The sequence below is a fragment of the Oxyura jamaicensis genome, chromosome 10, assembly GCF_011077185.1.
Source record: "Oxyura jamaicensis isolate SHBP4307 breed ruddy duck chromosome 10, BPBGC_Ojam_1.0, whole genome shotgun sequence".
Classification (NCBI taxonomy): domain Eukaryota; kingdom Metazoa; phylum Chordata; class Aves; order Anseriformes; family Anatidae; genus Oxyura; species Oxyura jamaicensis.
In genome coordinates this window covers 21,133,453-21,157,713 of record NC_048902.1, presented here as the reverse complement: position 1 = coordinate 21,157,713, position 24,261 = coordinate 21,133,453, and the positions used below count along the sequence as shown (strand labels likewise).

At 38.4% G+C, this 24,261-nt stretch overlaps 1 protein-coding gene across 1 annotated transcript in view; it reads left to right on the top strand.

Moving 5' to 3' along the window:
* Positions 1–21,463, top strand: part of CTDSPL2 (CTD small phosphatase like 2) — a 42,596-nt gene extending 21,133 nt beyond the window's left edge. The window contains exons 3-13 of the mRNA XM_035335751.1: positions 146–284; positions 2,472–2,621; positions 3,077–3,292; positions 4,276–4,354; positions 4,640–4,751; positions 5,647–5,733; positions 12,123–12,185; positions 12,281–12,360; positions 14,474–14,600; positions 15,467–15,562; positions 16,082–21,463. Coding sequence (XP_035191642.1) covers positions 146–284; positions 2,472–2,621; positions 3,077–3,292; positions 4,276–4,354; positions 4,640–4,751; positions 5,647–5,733; positions 12,123–12,185; positions 12,281–12,360; positions 14,474–14,600; positions 15,467–15,562; positions 16,082–16,147 — 1,215 coding nt within the window. The 3' untranslated portion in view covers positions 16,148–21,463. The remainder of the gene's footprint in view (positions 1–145; positions 285–2,471; positions 2,622–3,076; positions 3,293–4,275; positions 4,355–4,639; positions 4,752–5,646; positions 5,734–12,122; positions 12,186–12,280; positions 12,361–14,473; positions 14,601–15,466; positions 15,563–16,081) is intronic.
* Positions 21,464–24,261: the final 2,798 nt, after the last annotated feature.

The window sequence follows — 24,261 nt, the reverse complement described above, 5'->3', positions numbered from 1 at the left end:
TGGTGTGTGTTCTGCATCTGGAAGTGGAACAATACATGGACCTTTGGTGGAACTTTCCCTAACAGCTAACGTTTTCTGGTAGCGTTCAGCGGAGAAAAGAGGCACTACTCAGTATGTTTCTTTTTTCCCCCTTTTCTGTTTTAAGGAAGAAAGAGAAAATCCTGCAAAAAGAAGTAGAATTGAACGTGATATAGATAACAACTTGATTACATCCACACCTCAAACAGGAGAAAAGCCTAATAAACAGATCTCTCGAGTAAGACGGAAAAGTCAAGTGAATGGAGGTTTGTACATATTCTAATCATACGTTATTACAGTTGAATGGGGTTCAGTAGTCTTCCGGCTGTTAACTAATAAAGGACGTTTCTCCAGGTGAAGGTTGTTACGAGTTTTGTGATTGACTTCAGTGTTAGCAAGGCTGAACTACTAGTACTGAAATACAGTTTCCAGGACCGTAAGCACAAGTTACAATGGGAATGTTTTATCTTAGTAAGAACAAATTCATTACGTGATAATGACCAGCTATTTGGGAACTAATTTAAGTCTTTTTTTCTGAAAGAAAAGAAGAGCCGATAATGATTATTTGATTGAGTTCTTCTCCCATTTTCTCACAAGAAGTGAAATATGACTTCCCAATTCATGACATTTGTGGAACTAACCTGGGTTCCTTAGATATTGAAAGCACTTGTCAAACATATAGGCAGGTTTGTGACATAGAATCATGGAAAAAAATAGGTCGGCAGGGACCTTTATAAGCCATCTGGGCAGTCCTCCTGTTCCTCTCCCAGCAAGGTGAATCCAGCTTGAAGAGAAATCTGACTTCTGAAGTCGGATCAGGCTGGTCAGAGCCTTGTCCAGTCGAGTTCCGAATATCTCAAAGGATGGAGATTCTACAACCTCTGAGGGTTCTACAACCCTCTTCCAGTGTTTGACCACCTCATTGTGAAAATTGTTTTTTTTTTTTTTTTTTTTTTCAGTATCTCTAATAATGACACACTGAGATACATCCTGCTAGATAAAATATTCAATGAAATTTCAAGTGTCAGCTGTGGTTCCAGATCTGACTTAAAAAAACACATTTTTAGACTCCTTTTCCTAAGGAAACAAGACTTCATGTGTTTGTGCTGCCTGTCAGTGTTCCTTCTTTCTCCCAATAACTTTAGAATCCGTTGTCTGATTTCTGCCAAGTTTGTCAGCAAGGCAGAGGTCTGAAAGATTTCATATTCCAACAAGGTTTTTAAAATCAGTAGCTAAGTACAGGATGGAGCTCCAAATGAGGGACTTCAACGATGGAAGGTTTATGATGTGAGAGAATTACCTGTTTGGTTGTTGTCAGATGTCTGCGTAAGATGATTTTAGGAGTATTTGCTACTGTTAATTATTTTTTTTGTGTCCTGGAGAGATAATAGGTAGGCACTGACTTTGAGTGTGATGCATGCAGACGATGCTTAAAGATGAAAGGGAACCATTTACCTGAATAAAGTTGTCTGAGGTATGCTCACAGAGCATACCGAACACATTTTACTGTTACAGCAATACCAAGTTCTTAGTGAGGACATTCGGTATTAGTGAAAGCACGAAGCTGCAGCTGGCACACCCTACGTTTTATGTAAAAGCGACAGGAAGTGTGAAGTACTCGTGCAGCTCCATCAGGCTCAGCTGACAAAAAGGTTCTCAGCTCATGTGCACAAAATACATTTGCTTACTTCCATATGGACAGACAGCTCAAAGACTTGTTACTGTAAAGTAAATAACTTCTTTCATTGCAGTCTCAGAATTATGTTTTGGATCTCATCCATGAGATAGCAGTTTTTAGTTTTAGGATATGCTCTGGATGCACATTTATAGAAAACCTTTAATTGTTATGTGGTATGTTGTTGTAATACTAAGATTGACTTAATGCCGTGTTCTTTGTTATCTGTGATAACAACTAAGAATTCTTTTACTTCCTTGTATTTATGAGTGTGTGTTCGTGTGTATACATGTTCATGTATATGGGGAGTATAGTGAAGCATGGACTTGATCTTGTGAAGTTTGGAGATTCAGCCACTGGAGTCCCACTGACACCTTCTCTTGTTTCCATCTAGTGGAGTCCCACTGACACTGACATCTATTTGTTGTGAAGGGTGCGCAGCACCTTAGTCTGTCTTCTGTCATCAAGCACATTTAAAGGATTAAAACTTCTGTTATCTGCTAATCTATAGCATATTTCTTATACACAATTATTGCTTCCTAATTTGAAATTCTGAATCTGAAGATGGTGTTGAAAACTGGCATTTCATTTTCATGTTGTTGCTAAATTGCTACCTGTTCTTATTTTTTAAGGAACGATTTAGGCTAATTGCTTTTGCCAACTAAGGAAAGTCAGGGAGCAGGAGGGACCTTTCCTATAGTGAAGATAATAACCAAAGAGAGGGTGTACTGTGAAAAACAGAAGCATGGTATTATACTTCATAACTTTTCTTTTACAGAAGCTGGAAGTTACGAAATGACAAACCAACATGTAAAGCAAAATGGGAAATTAGAAGATAATCCTACCACTGGCAGTCCCCCACGAACTACGTTACTGGGGACCATATTTTCTCCTGTCTTCAATTTTTTTTCACCAGCAAATAAAAATGGTAAGCATTATTTTAAAAGCCAATAGTGTTAAAGCTAAGTGATAGATTTTTGATTATAAGAAAATGTTGCTTTGAGTGGCAGCGCATTTTTCATTCTGATTTACAAACCAAAGGTTACTGCAACCGGATAAAAGGCCTTCTCAGTTCTTAGAAGGGTTGATCACTGCTAAAAGAAGCAATAAGCTTATATGCATTAGGAAGTTTCTTTCTTAGGGGTAAGTATCTAGCAGTGTACCTTTTATTGGAAAAGTAAAATAAATACTGCTATTAAGACCCTTGTCCCAAACAGAAGGATGTTTTTCATGCTTCTTTTAGTTCTTATTTTTGTAACATGATAAAGCCTCCTTTGGTTATTCTGTACCATATTTTTTGGCATTTAATGATGACTGTCAGTATTCTGTTAGGTACCTCAGCTTAAAGATAATGACTACTAGTGTACTGAAATCTTGATTCAGGAACGTCAGGATCAGATTCTCCAGGACAAGCTGTTGAAGCTGAAGAAATAGTCAAACAGCTTGATATGGAACAGGTAGATGAGATTACTACAAGTACTGCAACATCAACCAATGGAGCAGCTTACACTAGCCAAGCAGTGCAGGTCAGATCTGCTGTTAACAATGGTTTAGAAGAAGTAGAGGAAACAAACGATCGTGACCTGCCACCACTTACAGGTAAGAAATGTGTGCTTGCCTTTTACTCAAGTCCTGAAGCTGTATAGTTACTACTCCTAGGGAAATTCTAGCACCCCCATTTTGTATAAATCAATATTTCATGTTTGCTTGAAACATGCAAACAGTATTTATACTGATGTTTGTATCAACAAGCAAATCTTTTTAATGCACCAAAGACACAGCTTTTGCAAGTTCCATTTATTTCCATTGTAACTTAGTTGACTTCATGACATTTCTTCAAATGAAAACAGACATCAAAGAAGAAAGGCATTTTATTTCTGTTTAACCCCCCCCACACACACACAAACACGCATTAAAAATGCATCCCCTTGACTTGCTGATCACAAAAGATAAATTTGCGGCATTTTATTATCGTATACTGAAATAACATGTTGAGATGAATAAGAACATAAACATCCTACATTGGTTTTCCACATTTTCTTTGGAAAAACTCAACATACAGAGTTTTGGACAAACATTCCATAAAAATGGGTATTCCATATCTATAAAATTCACGATCAACTCTTTGTGGAGGGCCTGCATTAAATTCCTTACAGTTATCTAAATCCTCATACATACATAGGTGTTTCTCCTTTCACACAAATACCCCAGCGCATAATGGGTAGGGGCTGGTCGTGTGTCTGGAACGTGCATCCAGGTAGTTCATCTCACCAAAGGTTGTGTGGGTGCCTTGCTCTGTAACACGGGCACTTCCAGTTGACCAGATCGAGAAGTTCTGTGGGATGACGTGACTGAGCCCTCAGGAAAATTTGTGCGAAGCTATGCAGGGTATTTCAGATGAGATACGAGGACTAGCAGAGTCCTGCTGTTTTTCACTGTTGTTTGAGGCACTCATGTATAAAATGCAAATTTTCACTTTTAAAAACTGCACTAATAAGACTAGCTTTTGTGTTGTTTTTATTTATTTGTTGTTTTGTTTTGTTTGTTTTATTTTTGTTTTGGTTATTTTCATTGAATTTTAGCACCAGTATCTCCGGACAGTGGCTACTCATCAGCTCACGCAGAAGCCACCTATGAAGAAGACTGGGAAGTCTTTGATCCGTAAGTGGTAATATTTGTACTTAAAATATGTATTGATCGTGTTGGGTAATGGATTAAGGAATTGTTATTTGAGTTGCTATGTTTTTTATATTACAGTGACGAATTCCAAAATCTCTTAACTTAAAAAATAAGTATATATTGAAATGTGTATTTTTCAGTTTAAATTATTTATTTCTTGTGTGGCTTTACACACAATATGCATTTTAAAATATTTAGTTGGGCTACAACGTTGCCAGTTGCATAATGCAAGCACATTTCTAAAACAAAATGTGATTATTTTTTCAGATACTATTTCATCAAACATGTTCCGCCATTAACAGAAGAACAACTTAACAGGAAGCCAGCTCTTCCACTGAAAACAAGAAGCACACCAGAATTCTCATTAGTTCTAGACTTGGTAAGTACCTTTATAAATACATAGCAAAATCAGGGGGAGAGCTTCGTAGCATTTGATTTGTTTTGCCTGTTGCTGAAATTAGTAATGTGTACTCTAAATAAAAATACCTTGCTGAAGGTTGCACAATTTTCCCAATGCTTTATTTAAAGATGGTCTGCATAAAAGTAAATTGAATAGTGGCAAGAATAGAATCCTTGCTGTATTTGTTGAATTCTTAACATCGTTTCCCCCCCCCCCCAAAAAAAAAATAATTTTTTTATCGTCTTGAAAAGAGTTATCTGTCCCCATAAAGTTTTCCAGAACCAATGGAGAAAAACAAGATGTACTAAGTAGGAAAATTTAGCTTCATATGTCTTGCATCAAAATTGACCAGGAATGAATCTTTTAATTCTTACAGCATTCTTCTTCAAAGTGGCCACAAATCCACTTTCTTAAATATTCAGAGAATATATATTTGTGTTTAGAATAATTTCAACAAGTCACTCTGTTCTGAAAGTGGTTTCAGACCCCGCTGATGATGTCAGGAACAATGTTTTACCACGAGTGATATCAGTTGGGTCCTCTGGTGGTCGTATAAAATGGATAGATGATTCAAATTGATAGATGCAGATTTGAACTGACTGACAGTATAGCCTACAAAATTAAAATGTCTTCTTACAATTATGCCACTAGAACACAATTCTAATTGAAATTTTTCAAAAACTGCAAGAATAATGAAATGTATAATTAATTCAAAAAATTTATTCAATTTTGACAGTGCTTGCACAAAACTAAATTTTCCAGGCTAAATAAACCCACCTTAAAAGGAACATAAAAATCTAGACAACTACTTCTCTTTTCAGCATTCTTTTCACATTTTTTTCTTACTTTTATACCATCTTTTAATTTTTAATAGGATGAAACGTTAGTGCACTGTAGTCTAAATGAATTAGAAGATGCTGCACTCACTTTTCCAGTTCTTTTTCAAGATGTCATTTACCAGGTAATTAGCATGCATAGAAGAATATGTACCTTTTTATTTTGTTTAACATATGAATTCTTCCCGTTTGTATTTGTTATGATCTTGTCTGAGGAGATAAATAACTGCCTGGCCTTTAACAACTGTCTGGGTTATAAACTGCAAGGTGGGTTGTCCTGAATCAGAAATACTGCGGAGCACTGTTTATTGCCACGATGCGGTAATGTCGGACACTGATTCAAACAGTAAAGATTCATTGCTAACAAAGTGTAAGTGATCTTCGTAGCAGCAATCTTCAGCAGCAGCATTTCTCCTTGCCAGCAGGTGGAGGCAGGAACACTGGAAGTTTAGTCAGTATTATTTCCCGAGTGCAGCTTCTCATGGACTGTTAACTTTCTTCCCTTCCTACGGCAAACCAATTCACATTGGCTGATCATTTCTTTCTATACAGAAGACATCTTCTGAGCCTGCCGTTAACTAGCTTCTGTCTAGATCAGTAGTCTTGCTGTACCCTCCACCAGTGCCAGTTCTACCTCTTTACTCCCAGAGAGAGTCTGCTTGGTGCTTGGAGTGATTTTGATTGTCTTGTGGAGACTGCTAGATTTAGTTTTTTGTTCTGCTTTAGGAGGTACTGTTAGTTATGTGTGTTTTACATTGACGTACCATTGAAGAACAAGCATGGGAAGGAGGAACTCTCTTCCAGCAACTACCAAAAGATGCTGCACTGACCCAGGCTGTTGTTCTCAGGTCCTTTTGTGTGATGTACCTGGGAGTAGCAACAGCTTCCCCACCATGTAGTTCGCACGATATTGGATCCCACTGTAGTATCTTTGGAGAATGAGCCAGTCATCAGGCACCTTAAAAGGACACTTGTCCAGGTATTTTTCCTGATTTTAAAAATGTTTTTCTTCACTGTTGCATATAAAAGCCCTTGGAATCTGAAAAGCTGAAATGATTTTTAAACATGGGTTTCTTATCTCTTATTTGGTGACGGCCATGCTCAGTTTCCTCCAGGCTGAACTTGGAAAGAGCCTTAGAATTAATTCTTTGGAGGTTCTTGACATTTCTAACAGCATTAGGAAGACTAAAGCTTCATTTTTTTCCTTTCTTCTCTTAAGGGATCTCAGTATGATTTTGAGTATTTTCTGTCTAAACCGTCGTCCCTTTAGTGATTGTATGTCTAAATGAGAGTAGCTGAGCTTTAACCAGAATTTTGCCTTTAGGAAATTGAAGTCAATGGAAAGAGTGAGTTACAGTATTTCTAAATCCTTATTTAACAGCAATGTCCACGAGCCTGTGTAGCCTTTGATACAGTAAAATTACTAAGCGGGTCCTAGATAAGTTTTGTCTTAACTCTCTGTAGAGTCTAGCCTGCAATTGCCAAGGAGCAATAGTTTTTCGCAGGTTTGAGAAAGTTGCTCACTGTCTGTGAGTACGCTCTCCTGATCGTTACGTTCTGTTCATCTGGTTTTGCATCACACCAGACAACTCACAAAATATTCACCTCTTACTGGGTAACAGGTAATAAGCCAGACAGACATTTTAAAGATACAATTAAATTCACGCTTAAACAGGGTGTAGTACACAAAAAGACAAATAATCATCCTGAAATAAAAGTAGAAAATAGTTGATGTTACATACTCTATTTAGGGTTTTTAGTCAACAATTAGCTATTTATCAGCTTTTACAGTGTGTTTCTTTTGCTTACGATCATCTCGGGGATGCTCCTGTATTAATTCCCTATCTCCGTATTCCATTGTGGAAGTCATTCCAGCTGGTGGCAGAGAAGCAGACACTAAGCTGTCTGAGCAAAGCAGAAGTCAGCGAGTTACTATATATAAACCAGCTGAAAACAATACCTGATGTGAAAGATACATTGCTGAAGATGCTTTCCATTAGTATCTAAATGTCTACCACCTTCATGTAGGTTTTCCAGAAAGACAGTTATTTATCTATTAACTGTTTTTTAAGAGTAAAACTTAGCTCTGTGCTCATTTTCCGACTGAATGTCCTATTTTTCTCTCAGTAAGACTGACTAGCATTGCAAATATGAACCCGAGTTCATAGCATTTCAGTTTTCTTGCCCATCCAAAGGCATCAAGCCAGTGCTCTTGCAGTAACAGCGTGATGATAAACCAGGTACTTCCTCAAAAAGAAGCTCCAGAACTGGCCACCACAGGGTGTTAAAAACAGTAAAACAGTACAAGTTCACAAGTACAACAGTGAAAATTGGATTGTCTTAGGTTTTGGGAGGCTGTTAGAACACATATCTTACCTCCATTGGTCTGCGAGTCAAGCAACAAGTTTCAGGTCCGGGAACTCAGCTCTCTGGCTATTGGTTTCAGTGACTGTAAGTGGTGGACTGTTTCTAAAGTTTCTAAAAATAAGGGCTTGGTTGTTTTTAGTTATTTCTTACAACTTACCATGAGGCACGCAGAAAACGTAATATATGAGTATAGAGCAGTGTTCTGCACATTTAAAAATGATTATGCAATTCCAGCACTGGCATAAAGGGTTTTTTAAACCTTTGGGTGAGTCACTTGAAGTCACTGATTTCCGCTTAAAAAGAAAAAATAAATCTCTAAAATAGATATAGTTGTGCTTACTTTTGAGATGATGAATTTGTTTGTTTATGTTTCCTTGGTTGAAAAATCTCAAAGTTATACCAGTGTTTAAGTTTTGGTACTAGTAAAAATGCAGTGTTTGCAAATCTGAAGCTTTCTTAAATGCTGCGTCTGTTAAGCACTGTCTTACGTCTACATTATAAAAATAAATGTTTGGCTCTTCAACTGTAGACTTAGCTTTTACACTGTTTGTATGATTGTAGCACTTTACATTAAGTGGCTTATCTTACTAAGATTTTTTTCCTTTGGTAAAGAGGTTTTCCCTGTATTTTGTTTTGGGTGGGTGAGGTCCCCTCACGCTCTGTTCGTTCAGGGGGTACCTTCCACGCACTAGCAGGCCTTCGACAAAAGGCAGATGTTTTCACTCAGTTCTTCAGCTGAAATACATCTTTACTGATCTTTCAGAGAATAATTCACTTTGATCTTTGATCCTTGAAAGATGTTATGGAACTACGTAGGTCAGTTGCAGGTTATTGAATATAGTGTTAGATGCATTCCATCTTACTGTCACCAAAGACGACTTAGGTGCTTTACTCTGTTACTGCAGTGGAGTGAGGCAAGCAACGCTTTTGAGTTCTGGCTCTCCTTCCTAATGAACTCCACTCTGTCTGTTTCTCTGAAATAACAGCAGAGCCATCAAGCTTTGGATCTGAAAGCCTTCAGTGTGTCTTGGGCAGCACCCACAAAGAAATCCGGTCCTAGGTCAGGACGACTTCTTTAGCTCAGGAGAACCTCTGGAGTCATACTTCGCCCCTTGAAGAGCCGTAGCCAGCCATGGTTCAGACAGATCTGTCTGGTTTTGGGACGCTCCTCACCCTGAGTCACTTTTGTTGCTATTGAAATAATGGGATGTGATGATCTTTGAGGAGGCTTTTCATACCTGTTAGCATTTATGCCTGTGAGTCACATTCAAGTAGATGATACCATGCACCTCAGTGGACACACAAATGTTCAGTCATTAAAATGGTGAAAAATGTTACTAGGTTGAATAATAATAAGGCTGAAGATGGAAAGAGACAAGGCATTTATTTACCAGAACTATGGTGAATTTTGGACTGGAGAAGGAAGGGGATGTGCAGTGTTGGCATAACAGTGAAGAAGAAAAGGGGGAAGATGCAAAGGGAGAGAGAAGCTGAGGGAGAGGGAGAAAATGGAAAATGTTGGATGTGTTTTGTTCTGCGCTGGTTACTTAATTGTTCTACTCTGGCTACCTAGAGTTGTGCATCAGCTCATCCTAGTTGGGTGTAGTGGTGCCATTGCCTTATGCTGTGCCAGAGTGCCACAGAACACTAAAACCAGTCCAGTGAATCTGCCATCAATGTCATTATCTACGTGTGTGTGTATAAGTCGTAACTGGAAATACATAATCTAAAAAGAAATAATTTTCCCTGGACTTTTTGTTTGCGTTTATATATAAACTTCTTAGGTATTAAGACATACTATATTTAGATAGATATGCACGTGGAAGTACATGTCAGTAATCTAAAATAGAACGCATTAAAAAGATGCTGCAATTATCCACAGACTAAACAACCTGAACAAGCATGCACAAGTGAGGAACCCAAGCAACCATAACTTTTCTCTGATACAATTAAATTATTTTAAAAATCGCACAGCTGGCTGTGGTGACCAATTTAATTCAATCCAGCCTTAAAACAACAACAACAACAACAAAGCGCCACCACATAATAAATTGTTTACCAAATGTTTTTATGTTAGGAGTTGAAATACCAACAGATACCTTAGGTTAGTGCTTTGGTTGCCAGGAAAGTTTGTAGAAGAGGTGTTTAAGAGACTTGCTGAAGTGACATCCTTGTTTCTTCTGTAACAGAGAACAGGCTTCACGTGAGCAGAATAATCCCTTTGCATTTGCAAAGAAAAACTTACTTTCCCTTAAACTCAAGGTTACAACTAAAGAGGGTGCTGGCTGTGCAATGTGCTTGCTGTATATAGGAAGAACGTTTGGGATGAACAATTTGCACTGAATTTACAATCACAGACAAGCTGAATGTTATTTAGCGCTGGGTCACCTGGAGGCTCCCAGTTAATTCATTACATTTGTCTTTGTGGTAAGATAAATACCTTATCTAGCCTCTGAGCAAAGCCTCACTACTTCATTATGGCTAAGCGATAAGTCATTTTCGCAGAGATGTTAGTGCCGTCAGGAGACATATGGCGTGAAGTCACGCCTGTCAACTCTGTATTCAGAAAGTTGGCTTCTCGGTACCATCCTGGCTAAGTGGAGTCCAAAAACCCATCAAGCGCAGGCTGTGGTCTCTCCAAACCATTCCCGATAGCCTCACAAGGTGAGTTACCCAGAATGAGGAGGGAAGCAGGCCTTGGTTGCAATGCCAGTGGATGAACCTTGGTGTGCTAATGGCAGGGGTGCTGTTACCAGATGTGATGAGGTTGCAGGCTTTTCATTACTGCTCCTAGTATAGAAAAAAAAAAAAATATGAAAAATTAGGTGTTACTGTAGTACCTGGTCACTCAATGAAAGTCACTCAAAAAAAGGCAATAAAAGCTTTACTCGATTTTAAGCTAAATAATGGCATTTTCATTGGTTTAGAAACATGTATTTCCTTTAAAGGACTAAGATCTGTAACAGCATGTGCTAATGATGTGAAATTTACTTAACCCATTCCCTTTTTCTTTCCTTTTGGTCATTTGGTTGTGTCTACATACAAATTGGATACAATTCAGTTAAAGCAATACAGATCCTCTGTGGAGATTTACTTTGATCTGAAAGTAAATTTAAGCCTATTCCCAACTGTCTCTTCAAAAATCCATAAAGCAGAAATTAACTTGGTTTAGATAGACATTCAGTATGCTCCCTTTTCTTAAAACCGTGCTATTCTGTACGTGGGCAGTCTCTGAATCCAAAAGAAAGGTAAGCAGAGGAGAAGGCCATCGTTTTCACCCCTCAGCATATGTTCTCACTGTTGGTTAAGGCCAAGTCCAAAGGTGTGCCTGGAACCGCAGTGGGCCATCTTCCAAACACAAGTGTGGCTGGTGTACCACGAACAGCACGGTGCTCAGCATCTGCCCTCACGTCTGCTGTGGTGCTGGGCCTTTGGGCAGGACTTACAGATTTATGTAGGTGCCTTCGTGGGAGCCTAGGTCTCGTACTTTGAGTGAAATCGGTGAGAGAGATGCAGAAGCCTCCTAGCTTGGTGTCTCTTCTCTGGAGTCTGCTTTTTTTATTTTTAACCAGAAATGATTTATGGATGTGTGCAGTTCTGTGCTGGTGGTGTGTGAATTAATGGAGCTTTGGAAATAGATGAAGCCATTTTTTTTTTTTATCACTTCTGACACCCCCGTATTCAATGTGTAATTCTTGGTGGAGTAAAGTTATTAGGAAGATTACTTATATGCTGGCATAAATTATCTAGTAACCGAACTGATGCTGCCCAGCTGGTGGAAGCAGATTCAAAATGTTTAGTCAAAGCAACTGGTTTCATTTTTCTTGAGAGATTGTCTACCTTTTATATTTTAAATAATTGTATTTATTTGTAAATAATATAATTTAAATAATTTCTAATTGCATCAAGTTCTCCAGTAAAATCGTTAAGCCTGATTTTACCACATTATGCTTAATTTATAGCTGCTTAGGCTTCAAGCTAACTTAATTTTGTTTTAATCAAGTTATTATTCTGTTGGAAGTTAGTATTTAATGATTACTGTACTCATAATGCTCATTTTGACCTAATCTTTACAAACTGATACTTAGCCATGCAGGCAATAGCTGCGATATTTTCAATCTTTTAATAAAGTGCGTCTCTGCTTCAGGTCTACGTCCGGTTAAGGCCATTCTTCCGAGAATTCCTGGAACGTATGTCTCAGATTTATGAGGTAAAAATAATTCAATGTTATCTCTTGAATTTTATTTTTCAATTATATTTGCATATTTATGTCTAAAATAATTATTTTTTCCTTTTAATCCATAGATCATTCTTTTTACTGCTTCTAAGAAGGTGTACGCAGACAAGTTACTGAACATACTAGACCCTAAAAAGCAACTGGTCAGGTAAAAATGAAAAATGGTGATTATACCTCTTGTAGGCAAACACACTTATTTCCTAACAGGTGTGATGAAGAAAGTGATTCTGACGTTTTCTTTATTGCACTGTGTCTTTCTAAACTGATTCTTTGTGCTTATGCTCAGCTTGTCTAAGGGTGAGAGAAAAATGAAGTGGTCGAATTACTGCCTTGGTGATAAGATAAACCCAGACATCTTTACTTTGCACTCTTGTGGCCAAAACACTTAGCCATTCCTTCTCTGCAGCATAATAGAATTGCTCACTGAAAATGACCTCCTGGGTATCAAAAATGTGTTTTAGCTGCTCTTGCATATATGTAATGAATAAAGAAAATGAACAGGTTACTGGAAGCTCCAAGCATTAGACTACTTTTAAGCTGTTTGTGTTAGATTTATTATTTATAAATAATGATTTACATAGTTATCTTTACAAACATTATTTCTTATTCAGTCACAAACTAATGTTTGTTTTTTTAGTAAAGTTGTGTTTTTTCATTCCTTCTGTTCATACATAGACTTGTTTGGAAGAGATTAGCATTTCTCAAGAGCAGTGCCTTAAGACAAATTCTATCAGATGAGATTCTTTGTTATTCTCATCTGGAAGGTGGACTGTTAATGTGGGAAAGCTGAAACTGAAGAGGGGGGTTCTCAGGGATTCATCCTAATTAGGGTATCCCAAGTAAGGAAAGTAGCAACTAGACTTGATTATAGTCAGGACTGTGTAAATTCTGTCCCGAGAATGTCTTTGGCAAAGCATTTCTCTGCATTGTTTTATTTTGGTAAATTTACTCCTACTGCATTTTGAATGAGCAAGCAAAACTCGGCTTTTGAAGTTAGAAATGCACAATCGTTGGAATATCTGAGCCTACCTGCATCACACAGCCAAGCAGGCTGTATGAACAAGATATTTGCACATTCAGAAAATGTGTCTGTGTGTCCATAGTGCTGATTCCTTTTCTCCAGGTATCTCATATCTATGATTGAGGACTACAGTTTTAATTTTGTTGTTAACAGGGAAAGTGTAAAAAATATACTTGCTTGGCTGTGTTCTAAACATTTACAGAATTTCTGTGAAATTCATTATATATGAATTTAGATGTGATTCATGTGCCACTGAAAACCTGACATCAAGGCATGATGAGTTTTGACATTAGCCTAAAGGTAGATTTGTCAGGCACTCCACACGTGTGACTCAGAATCTATATATAAATTCATTCGCTGCTGAGGCATCAGCTTATTTTCTTCCATAGCAACATTAGGAACTCAACCCCTTTATGAAGTTAAGCACGCTTTGTACAGCTTCTAAAAACTTTGCTTAAAAATATAACAGCTTTAAAGAAACTGCATTGTAATACAGCTATGTAAAACTTGGAATCTGCCTCGTTTATAACTTACTTTTGAATTACAGTCATGTTGATGTTTTAAGAAATTTCAGTTTTACTCCTTTTTTTTTTTTTTTTTTTTTTTTTTACTTGAGTCCTGTTATTCTACGCATCCATCCATTTGCTAAGTATTTCTTCTATAATAAATTAAAAGAGAATTGGGTAGGAAGAAGCTGATGGAATGTTTTGACCTCAAGGCTTTTTTCAGGTTCTAAAAACTGAAGTAGGTTTATTGTGAACAGAGGGAGCATAGAAGGAAAATATTTCTTCTAACAGTGGCATGTGGAGGCTGTGTACTGTAGTGGTTGAAGCAAAATAAAAAGAACAAACTCAATAAATTGGTTCCAGTGCAGACATAATCAATGATTTTGGGGCCTTGCAAAATAATTTCAGTTATCTTGGGTTCCTTTGTCAATCCATCTGCAAAAATGGTTAGAAAGCAAGACGCTGTTGACAAATGCTTGTTACATCTGAGCTGAGCTTTTTCTGATTAAATGCAAACAATTGCCTGCAGAACTAGATAAATATAAAATCACCCTAGCTGGCAATTTTACCAGTAAAAAGGTCAAAGTAGAATGGAAAATATGGAACAGGTTCTTAAAAATGAGCTAAGTAGATCAGAAGAGGAGAAAAAAAAACATTTGGCATTGTTAACTTTTTCTTTATGCCATGTGATGTTGCATTTTTTCTCATTAATTAGTATTTTAATTTAATCACAGGCATCGACTTTTCCGTGAGCATTGTGTTTGTGTACAAGGAAATTACATAAAGGATTTAAACATTCTTGGCAGAGACCTTTCAAAAACGATCATAATTGACAATTCACCGCAAGCCTTTGCCTATCAGGTAAGTATGTTGCCATCAGTAAACTTCCTAGACATGGCAAAACACTTTCTAAAGGAATACAGCGAAAAAGACAACAGTATTTAAGTTTAAGACTGCCTTGTTTGCAGGTAACTTTGTATTTAAATTTATTTAGCATACTTTAACAAATTGCTCTGCTTTACTTTGCTTTTCTCTTGTGAAGAGCCAGTCGTGTAAAATGAGTGACTTATTTTATGAACAAGCTATATAACCAGCCAGTTTTGTTTCTTGTTCATCTTTTCTAAAGAAGCCACCAGGTCTGCTAAGACTGTCCCTTGGACTTTGTTGCAGACCTAGTTTTTTAATGGTAGTGAAATCATTAAGAACAGATCACTGGTTGAACTGACACAGCTGTGAAAATTATACGTAAATGTTATAAAGTTGTACTCTGTGATTTAGGTTTTTCCAGAAGTATGGTGTGTAACTGTTCCAGTTAGTCCTATTATATAGATAAAGGAGTTCAGAGAGTGATCTCTAACGTCTCATCTAGATTAACGAACCAAAACCCCCCACCTGTTTGACTTAGCCTCATTTGCACAAACCGCAGCCAGTACACTGTTAGTGTCCATGTGTTGTTTTAACATCAGATTTTCTCAAAATACCAATGCTTTTCAGTTCAGCAGATCTTCTACAGCTAGGTTTATTTCAGCTTTGATGTGGAAATTTTTGCAATGATTTATGCAAAAGAAGGAGTCATTTCAGAAGTGAATTTTAATACAAACTTTAGAGGAAAAATACATAATAATAAACTCCATCTTGGAAACATTTTTCCCAAAAATGTCATTTCACTAATCGTATTATGAGGTAAATTAAGTGTAAGTCATTTGTTGATGATTTTTTTACTTTAGCTTTCAAATGGAATTCCTATAGAAAGCTGGTTCATGGATAAAAATGACAATGAACTCCTAAAATTGATTCCATTTCTGGAGAAACTTGTAGAGCTGGTAAGTCTTTTCTTCATTTGGCTTTCCCCCTCTCCCCCCAGTACATTAGTTAGCTCTTCCAAGCAGCATCACACACTTCCAGATTTTGAGTCACTGAGATTTTGACTGCTAAAAGTCAGATGTCTCTTGGAAAGCGTTTCTCTGGGCCGTAATTCAGAGTTTGTACAAGGACTTACTGATACAGCAGAGGACGGAATGGCATCATCTATTGCTGCGGTTTTAATGAAAACCTGGAGAACTGTGACATCAGTTATAATGAAATTGAGAAGCTTTGGAAATTTAGGTTAAGTACAGCCTTCTGGTGGCTGTGTTGTGTGCCTTTATTCGTAAAATGGAAATAATGTATTCAAAAATTGTTGTGAATGTAATATAATTGTTTTTGTAAGACCATTGTAATTACAAATATTCATGGCTTCCTTTTTGTCATATTAATATACTGGGGTTAGAAATTTCCCCGTATTGAACTCTGATGTATAGATGTGTTTGTTCTTCTAAAACCTGTGCTTTTTTTGCCTACAGAATGAAGATGTCCGACCTCACATCAGAGACAGATTTCGCTTGCATGACTTGCTACCCCCAGATTAAAGCCTTTTGTCTACTTACTGAAGGGGGAGAAAATGCAGGACCCTTTTGGACTAAAACAAAACATTGCCATTACTGTTGAAATTTTGCATTTTTGTACCCCGTCTTGCTTTTCTTATCTTTGGTGCCCAACAATAATCAAGGGTTACAGAAAGAGACTTTATATATCTGAGATTGAATACATACAGTACAATACAGTACAACACAGTAGGTAGGCTAGAACAGAAAAGTCTTTAGAACTAGTGCAACTCCGATGAATTTTTTTATGTACAGGACATCTGCAGTTTATAAAGAATTCTGTTTCTGCCACCAGCAGTTTGACCTGTAGAAACACAGGATTTTATGATATAACAGAGATTGAAAATGGACTCTTATTTTCTCTCTGTTCGGTGCTCTAAGTGGGTTTGTAGCCACTTTTCTGTTACTTTAAGATTCTCATTTCAACAGGAATGGCCAGTAAAAGTTGTTTTATTTTTCCTGTTAAGGTTTATAACCTTTTTACACTTTTGACCTGTATTAGATTAGAATTTCATTATGCATTCCTTTTAGTTGAGGCGCTTCATAGTTTTTCTGGAAATAGCCAAATTTTCTTAGTTTTTTATTATACAGTTGAATGGCCGTTTTCCTGCTTCGTCTGCCTGCATACTGTATATTTGTTTAAAAATATTCTCTAGTTTTAGCCCATGTAAGTTTCATTTAGAAAGAAAAACCCTGCATTTATATTTTGTTTCTGTAATATTCTACTGTAGTTGAAATCTTTTCAAAAATCAAGAGACTGGCTAGATAAGAAGAATATAAGAATTACTAATATTCAGAATATTTTAAACCATTGTGATGGCATGTACTCTGGACAGACGATATCTTGCAGTGGCACAAACAACTGATGGACAAGGAATACCTCAGACTATACTGTGCATGCAAATCCTTAAAGGAGAATTAGTTTGGTCACCTCTTAGGTTTGATGCAATTCAATTACCGCTGCCTTCTGTTTCCTCCAGGAATGAAGTATTCTGCACAGTGGCTCAGTATTTTAAGATGTTTTGCATGGGCTGATGGTACCTCTGTTACACTGCTCTTCGTTACAATCAGTTTTAAACCGTGTGACAGTGAGGGTACCTTCCAGTAACTATGCATAATCCTGTGGTACAGAACACTCCCATGCCACCCCCGCAGTCAGTCTGCTATCATAGTGGTTTTCTATGCTATATGGAAATAGTCTTCAAGCCTTGGTTCTCTAATGCAGCTACTACAAGAGGTTGATATTTTTATAATGGTGTGTAATCTCCTTTTCAGGAGGCTTTTTATGGAAGGTATAATTTGTAAAAGTTAGGATGCTTTGCCTCTCGACTGCATTAACATGCCATAGGCTCAGACTGTTTTTGTGTAAAAGATGTCACAGAACGGCACTTTTTCTAAAGAGAAGTTTGATATTTTGTATGCTTGTTAAGAAAGTACAGTATTGGAAATTAAAGGTGGACAACTGATAATTGAGAAGTATGTCAATTAATTTTTTATGTATATTACCTGTTTACTTGTACAATTTTATTGTACAAATTACATGCAGCTTCATTTTCAAATGAGTCCTTAAAATAAGGAAAATCTTTTTAGGAAAACATTTAATTTTTGTATTTTTGATTTTAAAAGGCATGAGTTATGTCAACTTTTTCCAGTGTATTAATGAAGATTTTAACTTTTCATCAGGTTGAGTGTTTTCTTACTATATTATCTGTTGTGTATGTAGCTAGCACATTGTGTCACTGAACTGTTTAAAAATTTAGCATGTAGAGCAAGCCTGTTTTGTGGAAAATCCTTATTCATTAAAAAAAAACAAAAAAACATCATGGCAGATTTTCTGCAAAAAAGTGAAAACATTTGCAATTCAGAATACTGATTTTTTTTGTATTTAAAGAAAGGTATTTTGCTTGCAGGAAAGAAATACTACAGATTCATTTTAATGAGAATCTTTTAAATGTATTTATCTTTAGGGCATCTGGGCATCTTTACGCTGTTTGTCTTATGTCTTTATTGAAATAAAATGTACATAACATTACCTTTATATATGCTTTTGCGCAGACGTGTGAACCCTGTAACCATCCCCGTTCCTTCCTGTTTTTATGTTGATAAGATGGTTCTGGAAATATTTATAGATTTTGAAAATGGTCAGCTTGTATTTGAATTGCTACATGGTTTGCCAACAATTTTTTAGTTGTTCGTTAAAATGTAAATCTAAATCTGAGATTTTTAATTAGTTTAACAGTGAATCCTTGTTTAATGTGGAATTCTTCCAAATTTCTTAGAGTAATTTACATAATAGGACTGCTTTAAAATTCACTAGTCTACCAGAATGAAACCGTTTTTGTTAAGTAGTTCATAGCTTTTCTCTGACTGTAAAAAATGATTATCATCTGTTCAGATAATGTCCTTAAACATGTGCGTCCTATCTTTGGCTAAAACCATTATGGAAGTGCTTTCTTTAGTTGAGGAAACCAAAGCATACATTGCACTTTACAGCTGTATCTGTGTTGTGATTATCAGATCAGTGAGGGAAATCAAAATGTAAATTGGAGGATTTAGTTCTACATAGATGCACAACAACAATAACAGAGACTGCTTAGTAAACATATTAAATATTAATATTTTAATGTGCTGCAAGTCTGGTATTTATCATTCTGAACTTTCTTTGCAGAATGAGTCTACCTTCTTCAAAATCTAAGTTCCTAAAAATGTCAAACACTTCTGGCATAAACAGTCTTTGCAAAGTTATATTCCATATTCCATCAGGTTTTATTCTCATCTCCTTATTCTCGAGGGTAAGGCTTAACTGTTTCTCCGACATTAGTTTGGATCAAATTGTGCATACCAAAAGTGACACTGATAACCGGGGGAGTCTCAGCTATGTTTATTACTCGAGTCTTGAATGTAGAACTGTGCTACTTATGCAGTTAATCTTATAGCTGTATCATTTATTCAGATTTTATGTATGTTTTAAAAACACAACGTTCTATTTCCAAGGTTTTCAATGATTTCATTTGTGGTCTTTGGATTGATCATGGCAATTGTGTGTTAATTGTACATGTCCGTATGTATTCTGTTCCAGGTTTGAGCATTCTTAGTTCTGACAGCAAAACAACATTTCATACTTAGACTGACAATATATGTTCAATCTCTTTTTTTTTTTTATGTATTTCCTTAAATTGTTGTATAGATAGAATAGCATTCACCATGGTGTTACTGGCTTCTTTTCCACCTTTGATTCATTGCACGTTCCATCTCTGTAGGAAAATATTTTTAAATTGTTATTGAAATGTATCTGAAAGCCTGAATGTGTCAAGAACTGATCAAACATCTCCCAAAGCTAGAGTTATAGCAAGCGGATGCATGCTAAGGAGGCATATCTTCTTTAAACAAAGCATTTAAATGTGTTATTAAAAATAATCAGATATGCAGGTGCTGTATGAGAATAGAAGGAGGTGCTGGCTGGAATGCCCTGCGGAGGCAGCGAGCCTTGGGCAGCAGAACTGTTTGCTCTCACTCTCTGTTAGCAGCAGGCGTCCTTCTCATGCCACATCTCCCCTTTAGTTTTTCCTTCTGGTTCTGACTTGCATATAGCATTGCATAGCAAACCATACCTTTTATTCTGTGTCAAAAGCAACTTGCATCAACTGCATCCTGTTAGTACGTTAAAGTAGACGATGAGGTGATAACTTCACAATTGATGCTAAAACTAAGGAAAGCCCCCGGCTGTGGGGAGATGCTTGTAGCACAGTGAATTGTGGCTGCTGAACTCAGTGGGTGTCCCTTGCTGTCATTCCTCTCTCTTATGGCTGAGGACTGGATCAGCACTGAGTACACCTAAATTTGGGGAATTAGAAAAGTTTTCTGTGCCTTCTTCATCCCCTCCCCATGCTGTGCTCCATTATGTTCCACCTGAAGGACCTGGGGAGCACACCTTTACAAAGCTAACATTTCTGTGTAAAATGAATATTTACATAGTTGAGATTAATCTAGTACAGGTAGCTAAATTATAAGGTAATGCATTTCAGAAAGTCAAGGCCAGAAAGTAAACATTCACAACGTATTGCCAATTAAAAAACCACCACACCGCACAACTCCACTTACTAGTATGGTATCAGCACAGTTTGACAAGTTTGTTCTAACAGGTACAAAGAGAAACTAATCGCTATTGTATTAAGTCTTCCACTGTAAGCAGAATTTCAAGTTAAATATTCAGTATTTTTCTGGTGAAAGGACTTGTATGGATCTATGTGGCAAAGCAGGCAGGTGGTACCTCTGATCTGATCTGCAGTCATGCTGATTCAATCAGTCAGCTCCATTAAGCTTCTCTAAACTCATTATCAAAGACTGATACAAAGATGAAATAAAGAAATCGTAGGCGCGTGGCACCTGGGCAGTACAATGAGTGTCAGACAGCAGCACACGGCTCGTTGTTCATGGCCTTCCCCTCCTGAGACGAGGTAAACGTCTTCCGATTCGAGAGGACAAATTCCTGTTTCTGGGAGAACTGATCCATCGAAGGTGTTTCATTTCTGAGTCCCTAAAAAGGGACTTTAAAATCCGCTCTGTGAACAGTATGAATTTGAAATGTGAAGACTGAAAGGAAAGCCTAGAATTACAGCAGCAGGGTGTAGTTCCACAGCAGCTTAGGCTGAGCTGGCTCTGGGAGGCTTTTCCCCCTTCCCTCTCTCCCCAGGTAACGTGTTACCCGCTTCCTTCTCCCTGCACGCAGCTGTGCAGGGAGCTGGTCCTGCTGCAAACAGCATGCGTGAATAACGAAGATCAGTTAAAGCTGCTGTGGAGGTGGAAGTTAAAGGAAGGTTCTTGGGAAGACGCTTTTTCTGGAAATAAAATTGTCACATTAAAGTCATTCAGCTGAAGAACAAAGTTCTTAAGACGTTACAGAACTACTCTCAAAGATTTGATTCCACCAAAACCATGTAATTTCAGCTTTGCGTCATAGATTCTTGATGCTTAAATAAAATCCTAAACAAGCTGATAAATGGCTGGTGAGAAGTAGCATAGATGCATCATTTTCTTAGTTAGTGTCATAATTTTGTAAAAAAAAAATAAAAATGTAAAAAAAAAAAAAATGACAGCAACTTTTTTGTTTGGAAGCAAGCAAGGATGACCTACTAAAGATTAACTTGTATAGATTCTGTTAAGCACATCACTATTTTGGTTGTCTTGACTGTGTAATGTAATACTGTTTTGCTTTATTTTTTTGATACTTGCAAAAATGTCATTGTACTGATAGGCTGAATCTTGTAAAATACAATTGGAAGAGAACCAATGTTCTACAAATCTGTGTTTCTTTTGCCATCATTTCTAGTATATACAGTCATAAAGATTTATATTAAATATTGATGCTCTAGTTACTGTTTTTATGATTTTTAGCTGGTACCAGACCTCATCAAAGACTCAGTTTTCTGTAAAGCACGACATTTCTCATGTCAGTTCTCAGCCTTTAAAACCGAAGGAAAACAAGTGGTGTTTATGCTTTTTTAAAAGCTAAGGATACTGGAGACCAAGAAAAGAATAGAAGTGGTTTACGGACTGAAATTGTTACAGCTGGTTATGATGGTCTTGCTTTGAACCCGATTTTCGATATGCAACGCACCTTCCAGTGAATATCTTGTAAAATGACCTCAGGGCCTGATCCGTCTCCTTTGCATTTGTTTCTCCTCCTGAGCAGAAACCTTTAGACTTTTTCAAAATGAGAACTGTCTGGTTTCCTAGGAGGTAATACTTCCCTCGGCTCAGAGAGCCGTGCCTTAATTTCCTTGTCTGTACAATGGGAGTCATACTTATTTGTTTTAATCCAAATGCTTAAATTTAAACGTGCTGTGTAAATATATAATATTTTTACCATTAATATGCTCCCAGTCATCGCACGGTTCCCAGTAGTTTCATAATTATCCTCACAGCACACTTGAGCTTATGAAACTGTTTAGACTCGGTGAGGATATAACTTACTACACCACTTGATCTATAATTACGTCTCTAATGTTATTTCTAGTGCCTGGTAAACGGGTAACAACAAAAAACAGACGATGAATTTGGAAGTCATACTTTGTCTAGCTAACATAAGAGGATCTTCCTCTTGCTAGAGGAACGTTCATTTGTGTTCCAGATGAATCTGGAGCACACCTCATTAGTAAGACCTATTTCTTTCAGAATGAGGCTGCCCATTCAGGCTGTGACTTAAGCTAAGTTGTCTTTGTGCTAGCAGTTGCGGCTCTGTTGTCTCCATGAGGAGAAGAAGCAGGAACAGAAAGTCAGTCGGGTCCTGTGAATACTTTCTCTCAGGTCCTGTGAATACTTTCTCTCTGCAATTTTGAGGGTAGGAAGCAGTGATTAGCCATAGCAATTTGTTCACATCCAGTGAGCTTTCAATTATAATTGTCAGAAGGCATCCTGAACTGCCTTGGATGTGCAGCATGCTTCATTATTTCTGTTGGACAGCTTCTCAACAAACCTTAAAAAGTTCTCTAGCGCTGATAGCGGCACACGCTGCCGTGTTGTGTCTTCACGAGGCCGAACGTGGTGACACCCCAAAAACCTCTGTCCTGAGCTGCAGCCTGCAAAGGCCTCCTCGTTCCTGGGGTCACAGCAGCATGCGTGTTTATTCCCAGATGGGGAGCATCATGTCTGAAGCACAGAAAGTTTAATACTGAGAAAGCCGATTAGAAAACAAAGCGGTTCCATTGCTGAAGGAAGTGTTATTAAAACTCTGTGAATAATTCATTAATTACCTGCAGCTATTTAAAATTATCAAACTGTTGTTTGCAAGCCTACGATAAACGAAATTGTATAATCCGCTGGCACGAGTTGACTGAGCTGCAACGGACTTTGGTTTACTATAGCATCTAATTCTGGCACTGATGAGTCTTTAACCAATTGTATTGATAACCATAAAAAGATTGGGTTTTATTACTTTTTTGGGGAGTAGGGGTGGTGGAATTCTGGCCTTTCTGAACAAGCAAAGCGGAAAAACTGTTGTGTGTCCCCACATGAAACCAAGGGCTCATTGCTAGGTTTGAACTCCTAGATTCTGTGGCTCTTGATCCTCTTCTAATCTCATACATACCCGTAAACTAAACCTTATTTCTGTGTTGCACCAGAAGCGGTAGAAGAAGCTTCTTGTAGGAAGACCGCCTCAAAGCCAGCACAGCCGTGCTCTCCGGCTGGTGCTGGGGGCTCTCGGCAGGGTAAGAGGGATGCTGCTGGGGTACCTCAGCGTGGCACTAGTCCGTGTCGTTACCGTTAAACGAGGCCAAAGAGCAGAGATCCTGCTCCGGCAGGACCAAGGCAGGGCTGCAGGCGGCAGGGTTGCAGGCTGCGCCACCTCGTCGGCCCCCACAGGGCCTAAGGGGATGGGAAGAAGCACCTTTCCCCCCAGTAAAAACCAGTTCAGCTTAGTGCTTCGGCATCCGGATGGCATGCAGGGCCGAAGAACCTTCGCAGCCAACATGTGGGGGGTTTCTCGTTCTTTGCCTCTTGCTCTGACTGAATTGTGCTGTTGGCATTTTTAATAACATGAAGGCTCTTCAAAAGGCGTGGGTTTTGCACTGCAGCGGAGCCAGGGGAATAAATTCAGACCAGATGTGGGGGTAACTCGTGGATTAATTCCTTGATACGTACAATAGCTTTTTCTCCTTTGTAAAATCTTGTGTTTTTTTTGCCATTTCTGTAACCCCTCACGGAAGGACTGTGAGGGGGCTGCGGGAGCCAGGGCTCCTCACGCGGTGCGCGCCGGGCGCGGGACGTCGCGGCCGGAGCCCGCCCGAGCACAGCGAGGCCGGGACGCGGTGGAAGCCCCCGGAGCGGGCCTCGGAGCTCGCTCGGGGCCCCGGGCGCGGCCGGGGGCTGCTCGGAGGCCGGGCCCCGACCGTGAGGGAGCCACGGGCCGCGCCCTCCCTTCCCCTCATCATGGCGGCCGGGCCCCTCCTCACAGCCCTGACCCTCCCATCATGGCGGCCCGGCCCTTCCTCACAGCCCTGACGCTCCCATGATGGCGGCCGGGCTCCTCCTCACGGCCCTGTCCCTCCCATGATGGCGGCCGGACGGCTCCGCCCCCCTCTCCCTTACCCTCCCATCAT